At 37.7% G+C, this 22,949-nt stretch overlaps 5 protein-coding genes across 8 annotated transcripts; 3 read left to right on the top strand and 2 right to left on the bottom strand.

The window, feature by feature from the left end:
- Positions 1 to 181: 181 nt before the first annotated feature.
- LOC136415421 (mpv17-like protein 2) lies at positions 182 to 760 on the top strand. Its single transcript, XM_066399993.1, has one exon. It carries the CDS (start codon positions 182 to 184, stop codon positions 758 to 760), a length of 579 nt encoding a protein of 192 aa, XP_066256090.1.
- A 69-nt stretch (positions 761 to 829) lies between these two features.
- Positions 830 to 1,649, bottom strand: LOC136415423 (holotricin-3-like). Its single transcript, XM_066399994.1, has 3 exons — positions 1,411 to 1,649; positions 1,025 to 1,352; positions 830 to 960 (listed from the first exon to the last, which is right to left on the bottom strand). The coding sequence occupies exons 1-3, from the start codon at positions 1,426 to 1,428 to the stop codon at positions 917 to 919; spliced, it is 390 nt and encodes a 129-aa protein (XP_066256091.1). The 5' UTR covers positions 1,429 to 1,649; the 3' UTR covers positions 830 to 916.
- A 224-nt stretch (positions 1,650 to 1,873) lies between these two features.
- LOC136415628 (putative inositol monophosphatase 3) lies at positions 1,874 to 3,251 on the bottom strand. The gene is made up of 4 exons (XM_066400305.1): positions 2,610 to 3,251; positions 2,414 to 2,556; positions 2,243 to 2,360; positions 1,874 to 2,182 (listed from the first exon to the last, which is right to left on the bottom strand). Exons 1-4 carry the CDS (start codon positions 3,085 to 3,087, stop codon positions 1,953 to 1,955), a joined length of 969 nt encoding a protein of 322 aa, XP_066256402.1. The 5' UTR covers positions 3,088 to 3,251; the 3' UTR covers positions 1,874 to 1,952.
- A 623-nt stretch (positions 3,252 to 3,874) lies between these two features.
- On the top strand, positions 3,875 to 6,952 carry Ilk (integrin linked kinase). Its single transcript, XM_066399988.1, has 6 exons — positions 3,875 to 4,160; positions 4,619 to 4,784; positions 4,847 to 5,102; positions 5,388 to 5,690; positions 5,843 to 6,125; positions 6,178 to 6,952. The coding sequence occupies exons 1-6, from the start codon at positions 4,072 to 4,074 to the stop codon at positions 6,428 to 6,430; spliced, it is 1,350 nt and encodes a 449-aa protein (XP_066256085.1). The 5' UTR covers positions 3,875 to 4,071; the 3' UTR covers positions 6,431 to 6,952.
- A 421-nt stretch (positions 6,953 to 7,373) lies between these two features.
- On the top strand, positions 7,374 to 22,908 carry Eip78C (Ecdysone-induced protein 78C). Of its 4 annotated transcripts, none has more exons than XM_066399964.1 (11): positions 12,321 to 12,472; positions 13,827 to 13,974; positions 14,506 to 14,695; positions 19,578 to 19,705; positions 19,758 to 19,899; positions 19,960 to 20,204; positions 20,254 to 20,420; positions 20,471 to 20,708; positions 20,779 to 20,958; positions 21,244 to 21,473; positions 21,538 to 22,908. In XM_066399964.1, exons 2-10 carry the CDS (start codon positions 13,828 to 13,830, stop codon positions 21,433 to 21,435), a joined length of 1,629 nt encoding a protein of 542 aa, XP_066256061.1. In that variant the 5' UTR covers positions 12,321 to 12,472; position 13,827; the 3' UTR covers positions 21,436 to 21,473; positions 21,538 to 22,908. The 4 variants fall into 4 exon arrangements, with proteins under 4 accessions (XP_066256063.1, XP_066256064.1, XP_066256061.1 ...); XM_066399965.1 differs by having other exon boundaries at positions 12,322 to 12,472; positions 19,975 to 20,204; XM_066399966.1 differs by lacking the exons at positions 12,321 to 12,472; positions 13,827 to 13,974; positions 14,506 to 14,695 and adding exons at positions 7,374 to 7,623; positions 8,232 to 8,299.
- Positions 22,909 to 22,949: the final 41 nt, after the last annotated feature.

Here is a 22,949-nt window from a genome sequence, read left to right as displayed (position 1 = left end):
AGCAGTATTGTCAAATATTTTAGAAAATCAATAAAATAACCTTAATTTTTGTAAGATCTTTTTTACATATTCGTTTAGAATTTTAACATTTTTGTTCATTTTTCTACTTCACTATTTAAATAGTACCAAACTAAACTAATCTTATTACTGCATTTTCCAAATATAATCATACTTAACTACTATGGCTATGCTCAAAAGCAAACTCCAAAACATGAGTTTTTACCCCAAAGTTATAAAAACCTTTCACACGATGTTTAGCAATAAGTTCCTGCTTTACACCAACATAGGGCTTTCCTTGTCTCTGTCAGGTCTGGGAGACATTCTAGAGCAGAAATATGAGCTAATGAACAATGAATTATCACAGTGGAACCCACAAAGGACTAGAAATATGACTATATCGGGTACCACTGTGGGGATAGTGTGCCATTACTGGTATTCATTTGTGGACAGAACTATACCGGGTTACACAGTGCGAATAGTGTTTAAGAAAATACTAGTGGACCAAATAATTGGGTCTCCCCTTTGTATTTTTACTTTTTTTAGCACCCTTGCAGTACTTGAGAAATCTACAATGGAAGAGTTTCATGCAGAAGTGAAGGCGAAAGCGTGGAGGTTATATGCGGCTGAATGGATGATTTGGCCTCCTTGCCAGTTTTTGAACTTTTATGTACTCTCTACTAAGTATAGAGTGTTGTTTGATAATTTGGTTTCTTTAGGGTATGATGTGTACACTTCTCGAGTGAAGCATAAAGATTATTGACCCTAAGGTAAGAAATAAAATATTTGAGAATTTCCCACAACTAAAAAAGCTGTGATTTATGATCAATGTAAGCGAGTGTGCCTACAAAAAGAAGAAAGATATTGTATAGTGTTTTATTTACTAAAATATTTATTTAAAGTTATAAAATTATGGTTTTTAATATCCGTGGCTTTTGTAGCCTCCAACACCCCCATGACCACCTGAAATAAATAAAAGAATCATAAGACATTTTGTAATGAAAAAAAAATTAGTTAAAAATGCTACCTTGTTCAGTAAAGAGGCCTTTACTTCCTCCCTGACCTCCGCCAAGTACTCCTCCATGACCTCCACCATATCCTCCTCCCTGACCTCCACCATATCCTCCTCCCTGGCCTCCACCAAATCCTCCACCTTGGTTGCCACCACTCAATCCTCCACCTTGTTTGCCACCCCCATATCCTCCTCCTTGACCTCCACCATATCCTCTTCCCTGACCTCCACCAAATCCTCCACCTTGGCTACCACCACCAAATCCTCCTCCTTGGTGACCACCGTCTCCACCACCATATGGAAGTGAAAATACTACTCCAGCAGAAACTGCTAGAATGGCAATCTAAATAAGTTTTAAGGGGAAGTCACATAAATACTTAATCCTATCAGTGGCTACTTACTGCTAGGAGTTTTGCCATTATCAAACTCTAACTTGATTAACTGTATGCTAGAATTATTAGCTTTGTTTGATAGTTCTTGGGTTTTATAGATGACTTGTTTTTATAATCTAAGAGTAATCACTGCAGAGGTCAGTGATAAATTTGATAATTAACAAAATTAATCTGCTAGTGGTTTTCTTATAGGAATTTCCACATCCCATCTCTTTACCCATAGGAAGTAGGGGTCTAGTGCTTTCTTTCACACGCGTATTAAACCCGTTTTTTTCATCTATAACATAGCATTACTAGCACCAATTCAATGGCGGTTGATTATTACATTAACTCAGCCTTAATTAATATCATTTTGTTACTGCGTTTGTTGGAAAATGAGCATAAAAATATAGCTAATCTAACTAATACAAGTAAATATTATTTAAATTTCAATGTGTATATGTATGGGTCAATTCCAACAAAAACCATGAAATTCCTTATCACCATTTTTAATTGACCATTAATCACAAACAAGAATTATCACCTACATTTGACCATATAGTCGCTAGAATCTACAATTTGTTTAAAAAATAATCATGGTTTTTTAATGTGGCAATCAGCCCTTCAGTGTTGACTGGCTCAGATTCATTGTAATACATGAGAGGTTTCCCATCTTTAGTGGTCATTTGGCCTCCCAGAGTGGTAAGAATGGCATGGCCAGCGCAAATGTCCCATTTCTTAATTTCTGTTATATGCAGATATGCATCTACGGCGCCTTCAGCCACTTGAAGTGCTTTATATCCTGTATAAAAATCAATTTGAAAGTAGGTATTATATATGTTTTTTTAGGCAAACAAATCACCTGCACCCGCTGCAATAACCAGTTTGCACTTTTTGCAGTTTTTCTCCAAAACCTCTTTAATGGTGCCACTGTGAGATCTGGATATAATCACTTTTATATCAGAATCTCCCCTTTTTACCTAATAGATGAATCGTGATATAAGTATGGCTATAATGCAAAGTAAATAATTACATTTGGCTTTAAATTAGCTGAATACCCCTTGCCAACCACAGCCCATGAAGTAGTTTTATTGAAAGGATTATGTATAACCCCAATGACTGGCTCCCCTTTAACAGCCACACACACCATTGTAGTGACATACTGGAACAATTTTTCTATAAAGATCTCCAAGATCAGATAAATTTATAAACACACATTAATCACATGCCTGTATATTCATGTGTGGCATCAAGTGGATCAATCCACATTGTAATGTCCTTTGCCTCGGCAAGAACATTGTCGCCTTGTAAGGCCAATTGAGGCTCAACAACTTCCTTTAGTTTATGAGCCAATTCACATCCCACATCTTTCTCTTCTGACACAAAATGCACCTTAGGAAAAGCCGATTTTATTACGTGTTCCATAGCACAGTGGCTCATAAAATCGGCAGTAGTCACGCTGTCATCTAGTCCTTCTTTAGTTTTGCCTTTTGACTCAACTTTAAGGTCATTACGAGTAGACACTACAAATTTTCCACCGGCTTCAGCAGCTTCAATTGAGACTTGCAGAAGGTGTAAAAGACTAATTCTATCGTCCGCTTTTTTAACGTGTCTGTCATGGAAGTGAAAATAGAGTAAAATGAGAATCAGTAGGATTAAAAGACTGTAGCCTTTCTTGTTTAACTTAATTACAGCTCCAAATGCCATGACTGAGTTTGAGGAGATTAAAGAGTGGCAGATTAGTTCATTATCAGGATTTACATATTTATTTTGAAATTTTGAGATAGTTTATTATGTTATAAATTAAAAATATTTGAATTTGTATAAATTATGATTATTTTTGTTTACGTTTTTTTTTTAGGTTAAACGAACTATCACAATCACGTAAACATAAATATATTGGACGGATAAGGCACGAAATGTGGCAATGCCGCCGACGATAAGATGTGTTCATTTTCTCCTATATTTTTAATGGGTTTTCGAAAGTCACACAGCGCGTAGGTCTACCAGTCATGAAAATATTAATTAAGCATCTGTTTAAAACATTCTTAATCCCAAAAATGTTGATTTGCTATTATGGATCTTCCCTCACAATATTATAAATAAAATCTTAGAAAATTAGCAGTAATCTAATTATGTCAGGTGTGACGACAAGATGTATATATTAGTATTTTGGATTGCCCACCTATAATGAAATACAAGAACTGAGTGATTTTAATATTAATTCTCATCTAAGAAAAGCTTAAACAGGCCTTCCCAGGCTATCAAGGTGTTTCCTTGATAGCCTACTTAGAAACCGAACAATAATTCGTTCAATTATACCGCTCCAATTATATTATGTTTGCACGGTAGGAGTTAAGTATTTTTTTATCAACGACGATTCTTTGGCAACACTGTATAAGTATATGTGACAGTTGGATGATAGGTTATGGTAAACTTCATATTTTTTTATTTTAATATTGTTGAGTGTTTATTTTCCAATTACTTAAATTTTAAATTATCCTTGAAATAATCAAACTTGAAAAAGGAACTAAATGCTACGTAAATAAGCAAAAAAGCCGGAAACACAATCGAAAACTCGTGGTACAACCTCAACATCACACATGTCCCATTAGGGACTGTGAAGAAAACGCCCAGTGCAACCTTGTTTATTTTTAGTTCCAGTAGTGTTGACCCAGTTCCCCTATTATCATGGAAGATATTTTCCAGTGGTGTAAGGAAGGGAATGCTTTGCAAGTGAGGGTATGGCTGGATGAACCTGAACATGATATGAACCAGGGGTAATTTTTCAACTGTTCCATTAATAAAGGCCACATCTGATCATGTCTCCTTATATGGTTACTGACAACAATCTAATCTACATAAAAACCATAAGAGTTTGTCATGAAATATTGGAATTTGTGATATTAATACCAAAGAGATATGTTACCAAATATCTTGTCTTGATAATTTAATCTATTACATAATGTTTATATTTGCCAATTGATTGTAGGATTTTATTAATTTCCAGTCTTTTTAATGCACCTAAAATTCCTTGCTTAATTTTTCCTAACTTGTGAAGTGTACTTTATAAATAGTTTTTTTCCTTACAAACTGCTTTAGAAGTAGAAGAAAAAAAATGGTCCCATGCAACTTTGTCATTTTTGTATCATATTGCAAAATTTCATTTAAAAAAAGTGAGGACACAAAGTTAATGTGGAAAAAATTGGGTTGATCTTTACTGAAAAATCAATTTCAGTGATGACCATGGCTTCAGTCCCTTACATTGGGCTACCATGAAGGGTCACAACAAAATTGTAGAGATGCTCTTGCTAAGAGGTGCTCGAGTGAATGCCACAAACAGGGGTGATGATACACCTTTACATTTAGCAGCTGCTCATGGACATAGAGAAATTCTGGGAATGGTATATTTCAATATTTTTTTATTCCACAAATTAAATACTAATTCAGAATTACATTATTTTAGCTACTTCGTCAAAAAGCTGATGTAAATTTCACAAATGAACATGGTAATTCTCCACTACATTACGCATGTTTTTGGAGCTATGAGGCACTGGCTGAAGATCTAGTACATCACGGAGCCAAGGTCTCCATTGCTAATAAATATGGAGATACCCCCCTTGACAAAGCCAGGGGCAGCTTGGCCAAAACTTTGCACGATATTGCAGTGGAAAATGGGCAAGATTTGAAGAAAATCAAATTTAAAGATCAGAGTTGGTTGGGTAAGTCTCAATGAGGAAATATCTATTAAAATATGAATTGCATATTTATTAAAAAAAGTTCCCTGTCTTGTGCGATGCAACGTCACGATAATTAAAAATTTAACTCATTTAGATGATAATCGTGTGTTAATGACGATTTGTTGTGATGATTGTGTTGGAATGACGAAGGTGCTAAGAGAGCAAATGAGACATTCATTAATCAGGCTCGGGGTCTAGCACCTTTTTCATTTTTTCGCAGCTTGAAATATATATAAAATAATATACATTAGACAAATTTGATTTCAGGAATGAAGACACGTTCGCGTGACGCAACTTTGTCACGACACAAGGGCATAAATTTCAAAGAATTGGATTTAAAACATAAAATTGCAGAAAGTCATAGTGGAACTACTTATCGTGGCCGCTGGCAGAACAACGATATTGTAGCGAAAGTGCTGAATGTTCGAGAAATAACGGCAAGAATATCCAGAGATTTTAATGAAGAATTCCCAAAATTGCGCATATTCTCTCACCCAAATATTTTGCCTGTTATCGGCTGCTGCAATGATCCACAGAACTTGATTGTTATCAGCCAATTCATGCCATTGGGTAAGTACTTGAATTTCATCTCGTGGAAAAAAAAAGATTATTAATGTCTCAATACGATTGAAGTCCTTCCTACATGCAGCTTCTCCAAGAATTACTTTAGTTGATTATGAAAGTTTTAGTGGTCACTATACGTAATAAACATGAGCTTGTAGGGTCTCTCTATAATGTTCTGCATGAGGGAAGAGGAGGCATTGTTGTGGATACCGCCCAAGCACTAAAATTTGCCATAGACATTGCCAAGGGGATGGCCTTTTTGCACAGTTTAGAGCGCACAATCCCTGAGTATTTTCTAAATAGCCGACATGTCATCATCGAGGATGACCTGACTGCGCGTATAAATATGGGAGATGCCAAGTTTTCATTCCAGGAGAAAGGGCGAATTTACTATCCTGCCTGGATGTCTCCTGAGGCTTTGCAAAAGAAAATCATTGATAGGTGAGCTCTCTTAGGGTCTTTTTACACCTTTCTCCATCCTTTTGTTTTCCAGAAACTGGGAAGCCTCAGATATGTGGAGCTTTGCAATCCTCCTATGGGAACTGGCAACGCGTGAGGTTCCTTTCCCGGATCAGAGTCCCATGGAAGTAGGCATGCGCATAGCTCTGGAAGGCCTTAGAATCAGTCTCAAACCGGGTATATCTCCGCATTTGTCCAAACTGATTCGGATCTGTATGAACGAGGATCCGGGCAAGAGGCCCAAATTTGATATGGTGCTTCCCATTCTTGAGAAAATGACTCGCTAATGTTATCGGAAAGATGTAGGCTGGTGCCACTGAAGTATCTGGAGAGGTAACTTTGTCATGATTTTGAGCTTGAACCGAATCTTCCTGGACACGGCGAGTTTTTGCTCCTCTTCGAGCAATTTTTATTTTTAATTTTTGTGTTCATTTTGTAAATTAACTCTACTCTTCGTGTCTCGAAGGAATTAATGAATTGACAATGATCTATTTATGTAGAGCAAGGAAGTTTGCAACTTTCGCTAATCTGTTTGTTAATGTATTATTATTTATGTGCTAATTTAGGAATAATTCGTATTATCTTTAAATAACTCCGTTTTTCCTGGTGCTTTCTGTGGATTGAAGTACTTGATCTGAACAAGTGCCTTAAGTAACATGCCTTAAGTAATCTCTAGAAGTTACGTTTCTATTGTAATATATTAAAATGCCACTTTATTTATGTTTCTTTAGGTTTATTGTAATAATAATTGTTGTAAATGCTATTTTTGTAGATTAATTGTATAATTTTTAGTAAAATGATTAACAAAATCCCTTTTTTGATTTTTTCTCTAAATCACGTTGCCTTGTTCCCTCGATTCTTTTGTTTTCGTTGCCCCTGTCAACAGTCAAGCGCGAAGCGGACAGCCATTTTGTATTGGTTTGTGACAACAACAACCGATATGAATTTAATTTGCGTAACAAAAACGTTCGGCCGCCTTTTCCTCGATTGAATCACTCGTTATCGGAGAGTTTAGTCAATTTTTCAGCAAAAACAAGTCAAGGCAAACACAAAAACCACATTAAACAACCCGATATAACATAACTGACCAAGAGTAATATATCCCCCTCGCGCTAATCAAATCCATACCCATAAAATACAACAAACTCGCATCCTCATTCCCCACAAACCCCGTTCTGAATTCCGGAGACCTGCGCACCCCCCAATTCGTTCGTTTCCAGCCGGGACACAGACACCCCGTTTCCCAGTTTGTCCGCGACCCTATCGTTCTGCTCGTCGTCCAGTTGGTGATCCAAACAATGCCGTCGCTGTCCCGTACTTCGCGTTGTAGATAGGGGGCACTATGGCCCCCCTGGAGGCCGCGCTCCGTCGTTATGGAGGCAGTAGCCAGCTCGACAACTCCAGGAGATCACACGGAAACCACACCGTCTCCGAAGGCCGAAACCCGGCCGAAGGGAAATGCAGATTCGACCTTCGCCAGGTAAGTTCCCGGTGCGGAGTTGCCGGATTAGTCGGAATGTTGCTAAGGGAGGTTTGCAGTTTACCTGGAAAGAGCTTGGCGCGGTTGATTTAGGAATTGTAAGATGGCTTGCGTGGCAACAATGTAACCTTCTTGTCCAGGCCTTTATCGAGTGCAATAAGGGGTGCATTAGACTTTGTCTCCATATAAATGTTCAATGGATTTTTTCGGTCAGTTTTCACAGAAAAATAATTTAAATAAATCGAGAGACGATGTATCGGAATCTTCCATGGTAGATGCAGTTTAACACACTGATGCCCGCTAGAAGTAGAACAATTTAAACTTCCATTCTGCCCATTTCCATTTGGCTGCTTTCCAAATGTGAAAACTGTGCTGACAGATTGAGAGCTCAGGGCTTTTGGGAATGACATAAATAGATTTCTGATTATGTATTCCGCAATTTATTTGCGATTGTCCGAAATATTAAAGGACTTTCGATGGGATGAATGTTGCTCCATGTTGAAGAATTTTACGAGCACATTTTCGTCTCGATCGAAATTAACTAAGAATGGTTTTTTAATTAACTCTCTAGTAATACATTTTATTACAGAAAACTCTATTGATTTCAGCCTCAAACAGGAACCTGGTTCCAATCCGGAAAGCCCGTTGGAGGCTACAAGTCCTATAGCAATAAGAGGTAAGAATATACAAAGCATTAATATGCATAAGTCAATGCCATTTGATGCTCTTTTAGTCTTTTCGGCAAAAATCAGTTTAAGTGACCCTGTATCGCAGGAACTAAAATAAGAGCTATAACAACCCCGCTTGCGCAGGCTTATAATAGAGTTCATCAAGATGATTCATTCGAGCTCTCTTTTAATAAAATTGCTCCATGTGTTTTTGAGATGTTTTCCCTCAAAGGTTTCAAATGGAAGAAAAGTAGAGGGCTCCTCCTACGAAGATTTCCATTTTTAAAGCGCTTTTTTCTTTTTAATCTATCGATTCCATGAATTTATCCGGACCACATAAGTATTTTTCACAAAGTCATTTTTTATTTCCGGTTTTTCATCAAGTTGGCTGCGACGTCACTATGGAAGCTTCTGATTGGCCGATGCGGAAAAATTACATGTTCTAGTCGCCATGTTGAATTAGTGTATTAGACGTCGCGCGGGGTTTAGAGTTTTAAATTTTTCGCAGAAAAACGTGGGAAAAATTGCGAAAAACGATTAAGCGAGTGTGTCAAATTAATGGAGTAAACTGCGCTTTTACACCTCATTGCGTTTTTCGAGGTTTTCACATGTTTATAGTTTTCAAAGTCATCGGGTTATCATCAGTTTCCTTCAGGATCAAGTTTCCTCTGCGACGTTAAATTTTAGGCGTTGGGGGCCATTTTGCAACTCAATTGCTACCACTCGAAGTGAGTTTGCAGTTTTGAATTTAAATTTTTTCAGAAAAATTGCACGAAATTTTAAAGAAATTTGTTTAAAATAGTGCGTGAAAGTGGTGAAGTCAAATGCGGTCTAAAGCCTCAGAGGGTTTCTCGGAAATTTGGGACGTTTTTCCGACGTGCGACTAAAACCAAATGACGCTAAGAGCAGTAAGTAGATTAGGAAATCACTTGGAAGAATTTATGACAAAAATTCATAATTTGTATGATATTTTAAATGGGGAATTTTAAGGCACTCTGTAGAGTTACACACCGCGTCCTATACTCAATTCGGACGTAATGTTGGTGCTTATGCCATATTAAAATTCGGATCAAAATGGAGTTCATTTCTAAAGTTTAAAATTTTAAAACATACGGAAAAAGTGTATAAAATAGCCTACTATAACCATTTTCGCCATTGCCAGTGTATTTGCTACATTATCGCTTGATTTTTAGCTAAAGATAAGCGATTCGGTTGGTTTTAAAGAGGTCACAACTGCCAAATTCCCCACAATTGCACTTTTTACTTCCTCGAGCATCGGCCATAATTCGAATCAGCGAAACGTTCGAAATTTTTATGGTGCCATTTTTGGAGCTTTCACTGACCTCAATTTCGGTCCTGGAAACCGTGGAAATACGTTTTCAGGTGCCTTTCAGGGACTTTGAAAGTCGTGATAATGGGTAGATATCAAGATGATCTCAAATCAAACTAAATCTCAGTTATCTCGAAATTAAATGAGCTATCTGCCCGACACTTTATTGTGACTTTATACGCTTCTAGGTGAGCCCGGGATGAACTTACATTCTACTTGCTGTACATATTAACCACATCAAGAACCCATCAATTATTAGGTTTAATTATGAGTGATTACGTGAAAATTTGCCGTTTGTTACGCCTGTGGTCCGCCGTTTTCTCGATACCATCTGAGAACCACTCCTTCTCCTTATAAGAGCCCGTTCCCGGCAAAAAAATAATTACATCATGAGTGAGGTGCCATTGGCCTTTTAATCCATCTTTTACTGATGATGATGCTGGTATAGGTATTCGATTTAGAGTGTCTTGCCGTATCAAAATGATTGTTACCTACATGATGATGGTTGTTTGATCGAATTGTCATTGACGTATTGGAGAGCTCCATTTTGGTTCATTATTAGTGGATGTTCGACACGGCTTGGATTTGGGCAAAATCCCTTCGGGCATGGCGATCTATCTTGTCCAACTAGCCGTTCCCCAGAGCTATTTAGCCCCGGGCATTCTTTGACAAGAAGAGAGGAATAACCGCAACGGGCGTTCACCTCCCGATGGAGATCGGCGCTGCTACAAGAAGTGGTATCAGCAAGTCGCATCACTAGGAAGCGCCAACCTTTATTGAAGGCCATAAAGCGTACAACCAATTTTCATGTAATCAGTTGATATACTGCCCACGTCTTTTCCCACTTCTGCACAATTAAAATGTTTAAAATAAAAAATTGTTCGGTCTTTCTTGTGAAGACAGTTCGGGATGACGACATTCAAATAAAGATTAATATACAATGGTAATGTTTAAGACACAGTAATGTCGAATAATGATGAGGAAGAGTTCCATTAGTATTCAAGCAGTATTGTCCTTACTCGAGTTAGTTTCTGAGAAAAGCTCCTGAAATATTCCCCATATAAGGTTCCATATATTATTAACGCACCATTCTCCCATTCTTCATTTCAAAAGGAATTCGGGTTGCTTCCTCAATACACACAGAGATTCGAGCAATAAAAGGGCCTTTATTCCCAACAATATGGGAATGGGATATCTACCATTCTCTATTGCGACTTTTTGCACGTGCCACCGTGTGTAGGATATTATGCGTGGTCCAGCTTTTATATTATGTATAAAGGTATATAACCGGTTTTCCTGATCCTCTATATTGAAACTAATAAAGGTTCGTTCACGTTAGAGTGTTTCATCTGGACTTGAACTTGAACCATGGAATTCACCATAGACTCAGCCCAGCATTGCCACAGCTGTCTTTATCGGCTTTCGGATGGTTTGAGCGTTTATTCAGTAGGAGCTCGAAATTTTGGAAAACTACTCTCGGCATGCACGGGAAACTTTTCTCTACTTTTTCATATAGAACGCCCCGTATATTATGCGATTTATTGAATTTTCTATTTATTAGGCCTCACTTTTCCTACAGAAATCCCAATGCCAATCTCTCCTAGTTTTCGCGTGTTATGGGGATAACAAGAGCACCCTTTCAATAATGCTTATAGGGAGTTTTTGCAAGATTCCCTTAAGTCCTGAAATCCCATTTTTGTCGTGAAAACCAATTATATTCTTCATAATGAAGCCTTGAAGCACCGACCCCGTTGGCCACACCAATCTAAACCAACCAATCAGCAAAGGGATGCAATTTTGCTTAAAAAAAAAAGCGTATCTGGACAACTTTCTTTGTGAGAGCTGTGCTGGTTGGGGGCGGAGCTAAAGTCTGCCACGTGTTTTCGAACTTCAGCGATTTTTCCTGTACATCAACAACATAATGGAGGCCTGCTATATGTACCTCTCGAAGGGGTGACATTTGCTTGCACAGGAGCAGGTGAAACTCCTCGCAAATTCCTACGGGACTCTCTTTACAATACCCTCGAGCCATTTAAGCTCTATCAGATGTCGATCTGTGAGAAAATAAATTCTCCTGCATATCAAGGCATAAACATGCTGAGTGTAGGCCTACTATGCATTCTCACGAAGTCCTCAAAAGTGCATTTGCAGGTACATTTGGGTCCTTCCCTGCACATTCATTGTTAATAAAGTTAAACTTCGGATCATAAATCAATATGCCTAATAGCAAGGCGAGAATAAAGCAGTTTTGCGCAGTCGGAACTTTCCTCGAGATTTATTTTATTACAATCCTCCATGGTATATTATTTATGAGGGAACTTCGGTGTCGTGACCCTTCTAAATCAAAACAGACACTCCGTTTCCTACAGCGTTACGACATCATCAGTTTATACTCGAAGACCATCTCCGGCGTTCATCTTCAAGTCATCATTTCTTGCGTTATCTTCCGACTTGAATACAACTCCACCATTGAGGTCTTTGAACCGTCTTCCTCTCCTCTCCCTCTCTTCGGCACACCTGAGAGAATCGACACCGTCCGGCAGTAGTCCGGGATATTACACAACGACGTCGTCGCCGTAGAGTCAACAGCATCATGCGGGTACAGCCATGTGGCCGAGCGTAGTTCTTGGACAACGTCGTGGTACGCACCGACGCCTCCGACCTTGATTGACGACGTCATGCGTCGTGTCGTCGACAAGAGAAAGAAGAAACGCGCCGCGCTAGGGTACGTGGGGGTGTAGGTGGTGTGGGTGGTTCGAGGAGGAGCGCGTTTCGATTGGTTTCGAATTCGGCGGCATGGGGATGTGGTGCCCTGCGGATAGACTGAGAAAGAAGGGTTTACGGAGTTAAGGTATCTTCCATTCCCTTTTCGCTCCCCTTTCATTCAGTTTGTCACAATGCACTTTTTTACTTTAATCGACATAAATTCGTCATTACGGTTGAGATCAGCAGCAGTGAAAAATATAAGTTTGGTCTGTGCCACGCTGTTTACGGCCACACCATATGTTGCAGAAGAAAATAAACCACGCCACTGAAGTCTACATACTTGTCGAATAAGTACAGGAGTTCCAAATTCGAAAATGCAGATTTTTCAAAAACACCCCGTAGCTACGAATAGCGTATAACGAAGGTGACGATGGGTTTTCTGCCAGTGTCAATTTTCGTGAAACGAAAATCAAGCACAGTGGCCACGTTCAGCACACGGAACTGTTGCACAATTGTTTGAAATTTGGAGCAAAAAATGTCATTTATTTGAAATCCCATCAGTTGCGCAGCTGTTGACTCTGCTGAAGAAGGTCCATACTGCTTGCGCAAACCTTATGTACCCCGTGTAGGGTGTAAAAAAGTTTGGCTGTGTCTCGGAATCTGTAAATGGGAGAAGTTCTAAACAACAATTTTATTAAGGAATACGGCCATGAGAAACACTTTAAAAATATTGTCGTGATTTCAGCGTTGCCACCTCTATCCGAAAGCAGGGCATCATATGATTTTTGAAGGACCTGTGAAGGACTTCTGAAGTCCCAGTATCGGAGGCAATTTTTGGTTACAACCTTTTCCCCGAGCAATTTGGGCCACATTAAGTTCGCCTCTAAGATTAGCCTTTTTCGAGCAAATGAAAAATTTAAGTTTTCATTTGTTAGAAAGCTGCAAAACATAAACTATTCACGTTTTAAAGGCGAACTTGATAGGAGAAATATTGCTCGGCAAAAATTGCCTCAGATTCAGAGGTTGTCATTCAAAAATTCTATGATGTCACTGGTTTAAGGTAAAATTAGTAACATTGTAATGACGCAAATATTTTTGAAGTGTTTTTCATGGTCAGTTTAAAGTTCAGGGAAATTATTTTTAGAGAGTTTTTCTTAATAAGATTTTTGTTTAGAACTTCTTCCATTCATGGTTTCTGAGGTACATCCGGCAACCCTGTATGACTCAACACTTATTAACTCTCAGTTGTTATTAACAACTGAGATACCTCACATTTGGAACGAAAATTATTTATGACTGCGCTTAAGTATTTTTTTTTTCAAATTGCCTGCAATTCTGCACAATTTATAACGGAAGGCAGAAGATAACACTCATGAACGTTGTAAAAATGTGTATTGTGGGTAAACAAACTTCGCGAATTTTCAATTCTCACGAAGTTGGTATGCGTGACAGTTTGCAATGCGCCTATCATAACAGCGCTTTCTTAACGGTCTCTTCAGCATGGACATTTTTCAAATCGACCAATCGCTGAGCGGATCGCTAGGCGGAGCCCCCACTCCCGACAAGATTACCCCGGAAGTGATTTTCGAAGCTGGTTCGGATTTTAAGTTGCAGTTTTTTGACACAAACGAAGATAATAACACACAGGTACGTAACCAGATAACAAGTGGGGAAGATCGTCGAGTGGAAAAAAATAGAGAAATTAGAACACCAAAGGTCAAAGAGCGAATTTCCACCTCTACTGAGTAATCCTAAAAAATTGTAATATCCAGACGGTAAACGGCTAGACGGTGAATTTTCAAAGTATTGACCTTACGAATTTGCAATTATTATTGTTAGATTTTTAACATTTTAACCAGACGGCAACATTAAAACATAGGTACAGAATACGCTAACCAGCACGTCAATATGTAATTAACATAGGATCAGGCATAATATAATATTTTAGATATCGCACAGCGCAAAACAGTTATTCCTTCAAATTATAATAATTACTGTTATTAGATGATATATGAACCGGTAACGTTGCCCAAGCACACTTCTGTCATGTCATGTCAGAAAAAAGCGCCAACGATGGCATGACAAGTTGCTCATTGTTGCCAAACGTTTCTGATATATTTCTTTTAATTTGACCTTTGGACTTTTTGCGATTATATTTTTTAACGACATTCACCATAGGGCGGATTTAGTGATCCAGGATCAGTGGAATCGCCTTCAACGGGCGATTCTTCACCCCCTCCCCCGCAGTTACAACTCACTCCTTTGCACATACAACCCTTGCAGTCCAGTACCTCTGATCTTGCAGACGTTGGCACCTTACTTTTGTCTCCGCAAGGGAGCAATTCGAGCAGCATAAGCGTAAAACAAGGTGAGCCCTTGGAGGTGTGGTGATGGCAATAATTGGTGGTGGATTTACATATGAACATTATTCAAATGTGAATAAAACTTTTCCCTAACCGAGGATCCAGTATCATTATTTCTTTAATTGTGTTTGCATTAGGGGTCATTAGCAACGAGCACTGCCCCTATCACCGGAACTTACCGTTAAAGACTTCCAAGAGTTGTTGAGTTGTTGATTATCTCTCTCGCCGGAACCCATATAAAAAGATTCAAGTTATTCACAATTATCGATTCATGCATGTATTATAAGCCACGCCACTTACATAAGAACTTAAAACAACTTCAAAAAAGAAACTGGTTTTGATCATTTCTTTTTGATTCCGACACGGTCGATGAACCGCCTATTATTCAAAAACGAGACTCATGGGACCTACAGTGTATGAACGGAATGGTAGAATAAAATTTTATGGTTGTGTACCTATGTATGTGTATCTAATGGAATTCTGTATTACATTGGCCCTTCGAGGATGGAATTATCGACTGCGAATTTTGCACCTTTTCTCACTGGTCTGTCGATAATTCCGTTAAAAGCACATTAAAAACTACTAAATTTAGTTAGAAGATCGATATAAAGATAAAAAAGAAATATAAAAACTTTTAGGTAAGCAGAGTTTGGAACCCTAGTCCTTGCTACCGGGGTCAAAAAACGTAGCCAATGCCACAAGTAACTGGCCAATTTTCTCATTAAATAACAATAATTAATATTGCGCCGAAAAATTTATTAAAAATGTGGCATTATAACTAATCAATCATTAAAATCAATTTGTTGAATTATTATTGCTAAAATGATGAATTTTTATTCATCTCCAGATACATTAATCAACACTTACGCATAACACATTCTCATAACTATTGTCGGAAACATTTTGACAATTAAATCAAAATGGCGGCCTGTGGAAAGGTAATTGCCTGTTATTGGTCGATTTTAACGTTCTGGAAATGTGATTGGTGGATTTGATTGGAGCAACGTTCGAATGTGTACACTGAGAAAACTCGTTTATTTTCGTGGCAATTAATTAGTGTATACCGAGAAAAAACACATATTTGGCAATAATTTTTTTATACGTGTAAAGTCTGCTCTTTTTGAAATACCATGGCTAATTCTTTAATAATTTAATGATCTCGTTAGTAAATTCGTTACGCCAATTATAGTAATCGAATAACCTAAACAAGACACTAACGCACCGTGATGGTTGGTACTTCTCGAGGTAATTGAAACAACATTCCTGATGGGAAATATGTTCCTTTCAGCTGTTACTTTTTACGCTACTAAACATTAAACAAGATTGAACGTTGTATAACTTCCTAATAGAACAATAGCCATACCCCGTAGGTGTACTACAGCGAAAGCCAAATTATCCTTTCCTCAGCTAATGCCGAAGAGTAATAAATATATTGCATCGAAATATTGGTATTATGCAGTATAGTTCAAGCGTGTCTTTATACGTACATAACGGACTTGCGGCTTTGTGGGAAAGTTGCTCTGTTAACGACCGTTTTATCGGTTCCGTGGAAACAAATCTGAGGAATAGTGAAGCTTTACGCAGAATGGCACTTAAATTTTAGTTAAACTTCTAAGAGGCGCTGGGGGAGCTTATAGTGCCATTTTTGAGGAATTTGATAAAGGATGAGCTGTGCAGTTCTGGCAGACTTTGGGGACGTTTTGAACAAATTTTCCACCAGAACAACGAAAGGTAACTGAAAAAGAGTTGGTTTGGATTTTTCCACGTTAAGAACGCCAACGGCCGCTGCAACATCTCTTAAGAATCGTGTAAAAATTAAGTTGAAGGGAATACATTAAAAATGAAAAACTTTAAAATTGTTAAATTGTTAACGGAAAATTGATAAAAACGAAAATACAGCTATTAAAAGTAGAAGATACTGAAAGAAAGTTTAATTGTGTGTTTAATTTGAACGAATGACCTTATCATTGGGAGCCAAAATTCATACCCCCTGACTCAATGATAAAACCTCAAGCGTTTCGTCAAACGCGAATTAATGGTACCCTCGCTAAGAGGAATGCATTAAATTTAAAACAATTCAACCCATTGAAATCGAACCATATTTTTTGGCGTAGTTATTGCGCAAAATATCTTGGCATTTCAACCAATGTGGCTGACGGCTAATTGTCTATCATAGGTCGACTCGAAGAAAAACTTGTAATTTTCCGCCGATAGAAACAAACCATCCACTTTGTCAACTGGCCAATGAACAGTGCACACTGAGAAAAGGCACTTCTTAATTCCCTTAATGGTACCAAACTGCCATCCTATTAGAAAGCTTTTGCATAGGTCAAGTAAATTCAAGCGCTTTGTCACTAGGTTAATTGCATTAAACGCATGGGAAACAGAATCGAAAGTTACATACAATTGCTTCTTACAACCAAATCGATCTACATATTTGTTTTGAATTTACAGCAATTGCCTAACATTCGCAGATAGTATCTATCCAAATTCGGTGGCTTTCAACTCATTACGTAACACTGTGTTTCTTTGTTGATTTTGCAGAGAAATGAGAAAGTTTCGCTAACGCGATTAACGCAGTTTCTGGCAAATTAGGTTCATATAATTGAAATTATTATTATTTTTTTATCGGGAACAGTAGTATTCGATACTTAATAATCTGCCCGATTTACCTGCCTGTGGCTTGCGCAACCATAACGGTTCGGCATTGTTCACATCGCAATCAACGACACGCAGTTACTTGTTACAGACACAATATTGTGGTAGGTCATTTACACCTTGTAATAATGCTAATTATTGTGTTATGGCTAATTAATTATTGAGATTCCTGCACTCATATCACAAACGCAATTATGGGAACACTCGTGTGCGTATCGTCGCATCCTCGATTTCAAAAGCTAAATCCGAAATTTCACTCTGACGGGAGGGCGTATCCAGCTATCGAAACGTTTCACGTACCTTTTGATGGTGTTTATCTATAATAAGCCACGTATGCGGCGTATTTGAAAGAAACTGTTTCAAGTTTAAGGTCAATTATATGCGGGATAATAAATTGTGTGTTCGATGGAAGCTTGTGCCGGTGTAAACCGGTTATTTTTTAGGTATATGCCGGAATAACATTCGGAACGTTCTCCATAGTAAATAGATTCATTAATTGTAATAATTAATTAAATGTAGAAAGACAAACTGACGAATTTACTACTACTCGACGGTGCCTCTGCCTTTCTGTACCTGGATCGCCCATCCCTTCCTCTTGCCTTTACTTTCGGTTCTTCAATCCAAAAGGGAATTCCCCGACACTCGGCCATCTGGTTCGACAGTGCTTCATCCCCAGGTGTCTTTGTTTGTCGTTATCCTCTTACTAATTCTAACATCATAATACTACAAACCTATGAAACGTTACAGTGTACAGGGTGATTAAATTGAAGGAGAAATTGCTTAAGGGTCAAGGACGCGTTTTTAAAGCACTCAATCTAGCTATTTAAAGGCAGCCACTCCGAAGGGTGCCTGCATTATCTCCTCTGTGGTATTGATTTCCGAGTTTCTCTATTATCCTGTTATTTAAGTGACATTGGTCATTATCCTTTCAACTTTTAAACCAGTTCAGCGTTGTAATTTATTCATTCAGTACATTTCATGGATAAATTTAATAACGCTACTGAACTTGACCTCAAATCCCTCGGAAACTCTCTTCGTGGGAAGCAAATTTTAAAATCATGGAAGTCAACCTGCTGATCATTGAATGAACGTGATGTAAAACTAAATGTCATTTAATCGATGAAACCTATAAAAATGACGTAAAAAGATAGAAACAAATTAAAAATGGTTTCATTTACGGGGGATTTACCGGGGATGATAATTAATGAACGCGCAATTTACCGTTATTATTGAATATTTGCGATCAATTAATTGAATTGCTGCTAGAATTTCTTGTTTCTATTATTGTTCGTATGTAATAACATGTGTAAATACCTGCAATTCTATGTGAAGTACTTCAATATTTGACTTAAAACGACAGATGGCCATAAAAAGCAAGCTGTGATTGGTTGGTTTGAATATTTCCAATCTACAATTGGTTCATTTGAATCTTAAATCTACACTGAGAGAACACGCCTGTTTTTGTGAGTGAGGAGGCAGATAAGTGCTGTACACGGAGAAAAAGCACTGCAATAACATTTTTTGTACGATTTTTATTAAACTTTCCCTCAGCAACAATAACATATTTTCGGAGCCCCATTATATACATTTATTACCATTTTCCTGGAAGCTTGAGGCAATTTTTAATTCTCGTCGGCGACCTGCAGTGCATTATTAGTCCGTTGTTACTGACCTTGTTTCGCGCTTTATCGGCCTTGGACTTGAATCGCTCCAACTTCCAGCACAGCTCTATTGATTCTTCGATGAAAATTAATGCAGAGTTATAATTTTACAGCGTCCACCGCAATTTGTTTATAGCTGCGTGTCTCATTTCACCCGAAAACAACGAGCTTTTTGAGTGAAATTGGGACACCAGCTAAAAGCTTCCTTTCTCTTAAAACTAAAATAAATGATTGCCCATTACTGCACCTACATACAAGAATAAAACTAATCTTTCCTTTAATCAAGAATAATAATAAAGGTGGATTCCAACACATACATTCCAGCCTGAGCGTGTCACGAAGGGAGGCGAATTGGGTTAATCAAATATTACTAAAGAACGCATTAAGAGAATAACAATAAGCTCCCTTCGATATATAAAACATCGATAATATTGGAATAATCTTCTGCAAGGTCGATGTGATTTCATGTGACAAGTGCATTGTTTTGAATTCTATTAAATTGGAAGCTGCGTTAATCACACCGATGAAGGAAAGGAGTTTCGTTTGAAAAATACCTAATTTGTTTCAGAACAGAGCAACTACGTTGCTGCCGACTCAAACAGCTCAACCACTACGAAAACATTTGTGCCCTGTAAAGTTTGTGGTGATAAAGCATCAGGGTATCACTATGGCGTAACCTCTTGTGAAGGCTGTAAGGTGAGTGGCGTGCGATCTGGTTGCATGTTAGATCTTGACAGATGTTCTTCAGGGTTTTTTTAGAAGAAGTATCCAAAAGCAAATAGAATACAGGTGCCTAAGAGACGGCAAATGCCTGGTTATAAGACTGAACCGGAACCGATGTCAGTATTGCAGATTCAAAAAATGTTTAGCCGTTGGCATGTCTAGAGATTGTAAGTAAAATAAGTAGACTCGCCAAACGCCATTTATTTGCAATAATTAATACATTAAAGTTTGTGCGTTTCCAGCTGTGAGATACGGTCGCGTACCGAAGCGCTCCAGAGAGCGTAGCGTCGAGGACAATCCTTCCAGGGTGTCTACGACGGCTCCGGACGTCATTTCTGTAGTCAGTCCCTGCCCCAACACCACTGAAGCTATGTCACCAACCTCAGCAGTGACCAACACGACCAGCGTTATCGTCGATAACGATAATAAACAGCTAGGAGTATATGATTACATAATTTTGGGCGTATCTCAGGTAAATCTCAGATTTAGTCGGAAGGGAAAAAAATTCAGAAACATTTTAGGCACATTTGGCGAATTGTAATTATGTTGAAGAGAGGATGAAGAATCTCCAAAGGAGACCCTTGGTGCCACTGCGCAATTATAAGCTCGAGGACGAAGAGGATGAGACGGATGATGGAGATGACGATGCAGTGGCCTCATCCACTGCAGAGTCTTTAGAAAATGATAGGTGCGTACATTCTACAACATAACGACTTCTCTACATATTTGAATCTTTAGAGGCTGGTTGTGGCAACAGTTCGCGGCTTGCATGACGCCCAGTGTTCAACGAGTAGTGGAATTCGCCAAACGAATACCCGGTTTCAGTAGTTTAGGGCAGGATGACCAATTAATACTCATTAAATTAGGTTTTTTCGAAGTGTGGCTAACACATATCGCTAGGTTTACGAATGCTCAAAGTATGATCTTCGATGACGGCACCACGGTCACCAGGCAACAACTGGAAACAATGTATGATGTAAGCTTGAGCACTACTACGATTCTCTAGCAGATTCTTCGGTTTCTGTTATAATAGTTTTTGATTTCAGGCCGAATTCGTATCATCCCTTGTTCATTTCGCCAACACATTCAACGCATTAGCTTTAAACGATACTGAAGTGGGATTATTCTCAGCAATAGTTCTTCTAACTGCTGATAGACCTGGAGTAACGGATATTAAATCCATAGAGCACCATAAGGACAAACTGATAGAGGCACTTAAAGTGCAGGTAATGCTGAGATGTTTCTAAATACGATTTGCGGAGATTTGAATAATCTTAAAATTGACAAATCCTTGGATTTGTAAGCGAATACTTTGCTGAATTTTCTGTGAAATATTCAGTTCGAAATTGAACTGAGGGAGTGCATGAGATCGCAATTTACGACAGGGCTCCTGAGCCCTTGATTCTTGCGTTAGAGGTGACTTATTGACGCCCTCCAATTCTAGCGCTTGCCAAATGTTTATTCTTATTAATTGTAGCGTACGTGGATATTCAAGATCTGTTTGTTTTCAGATTAATCGAAATCACACTAACGAACTGCAAGTTTTCAATAATCTCCTAATTAAGTTGCCCGAATTAAGGAATTTAGGTTTAAAGCACAACAATCATTTGGACTGGTTTCGGGAAAACTGGCAAAAATTGGTACTGCCTCCATTATTTGCCGAAATATTTGATGTTCCCAAGTCTGAAGACGATTTACAGTGATGACAAGAATGTAAAAAATAGCGTCGACAAATCTTAAGGTATGTAATTTTCCGACAATTAGACCCTGTATGTCTAAAGGATTAATAAAAAGCTGCATTTTAGGTGTTCAAAGTACACAATAACAAATGTTCAGATGGTGAGAATCTGCATTTTGTGAACTAATCGAACTCCAATACGAAATTACTACGTAACCTGATGTGAGTGGACATACTATGGTAGTTAAGTATACATCTTTCTCTAGAGAATGCTTTATGAATGACAGGGTCCTGAGATTATTTAGTTTTGTTACTGGACATTAGTGTTTTAGCTTGATACGATTAAAACATATCATTGTCTACTTAAGCCCGCTTATAGGCCAACTAATAATCGCCAGTGCTCAAAACGGTGATTTTCAGTACATAGGTACTCATTTGAAGTTAAATATGTAATAACGCGTTGCTGATTTTTGATTAAATCCTTCGATGGATCTGAAAGGTTCATCTCCTAACTCTGTTTTAGGAGTTCAGTATTTTAAATTTTCGACGGATGCTCAATTTGAGGATAATTTGTTATAGATGTTTGTATGCGGCAAATTTTTGAAATTGTGCAAATTATAGGACAGTACCCTATATATGAAGTAGTTTAACTTGTAATCTAAGTACTGATATTATTAAGTAGAGAATCTACAATTGTACCTACATTCCTACATACGATTTACCTACTATATCACTAGTAGCAACTATAAATGTTATTAAACAATTTCCTACTAACAATAAATAATTACTACTAAATGTGTTACTAGCAACAAGTAATATCGATCTTAAGGTAGTTGTCACGCCGAGAAAAATGTTAATTTCACCATACAGTATTTCCTTGAAAACAACTTTCTTCTTAAGGTGTAATGATCATATTTATGGTCTTCTGAAGGCTTTGATAAGGGCAGAAATTAGTTGTTACAATCATTGCAATCATATCAATCTTTAAAAAAATTGCTAAAGGCAGGCAGTTTGTGTGCAGAATGAAATTGGATGTATACTTAGATAAACGGCGAAAAGTACCTACTCTTATGTGTAAGGATGGCATTACATAGGGTGTGTAAATACCCACTATCCTGTAATATGTCATATTGGGAATTTTATTTGTAATTTTTTCCCTTAAACTTACTGATTTTCTGTTTTAATAAATGGAATATCTTTTAATTATGTATGTCATTAAGCGTGTAAAATTCGTTATAGACTTGCATTATAGATTTAAGATTTTATTAATGCTTACTGCTAAAAAAGTATTATTTTTATATATTGTACAAATTATTACGTTCTCTGCCCCGCATTGATGATACACTTTTATCCTGAGGCTATGACTTTTTTTACTTAATAATGACGTGTTTTAAGTTTAAATTTAATGTAAATTAATAGCAAATCACTATTTATACATATTAATTATTTACTATTTGCTAAAAAAAGTTTCAACATAATATATGTACTTTGTTTAAAACAGATGTTTTTATTGCATTCACCAAATTGTCATGAATTTTA

Source organism: Euwallacea similis, chromosome 20 (genome assembly GCF_039881205.1).
Source record: "Euwallacea similis isolate ESF13 chromosome 20, ESF131.1, whole genome shotgun sequence".
NCBI classification, from domain to species: domain Eukaryota; kingdom Metazoa; phylum Arthropoda; class Insecta; order Coleoptera; family Curculionidae; genus Euwallacea; species Euwallacea similis.
The sequence above is the reverse complement of the archived record's forward strand: the minus strand, read 5'-3'. Positions and strand labels throughout refer to the sequence as shown.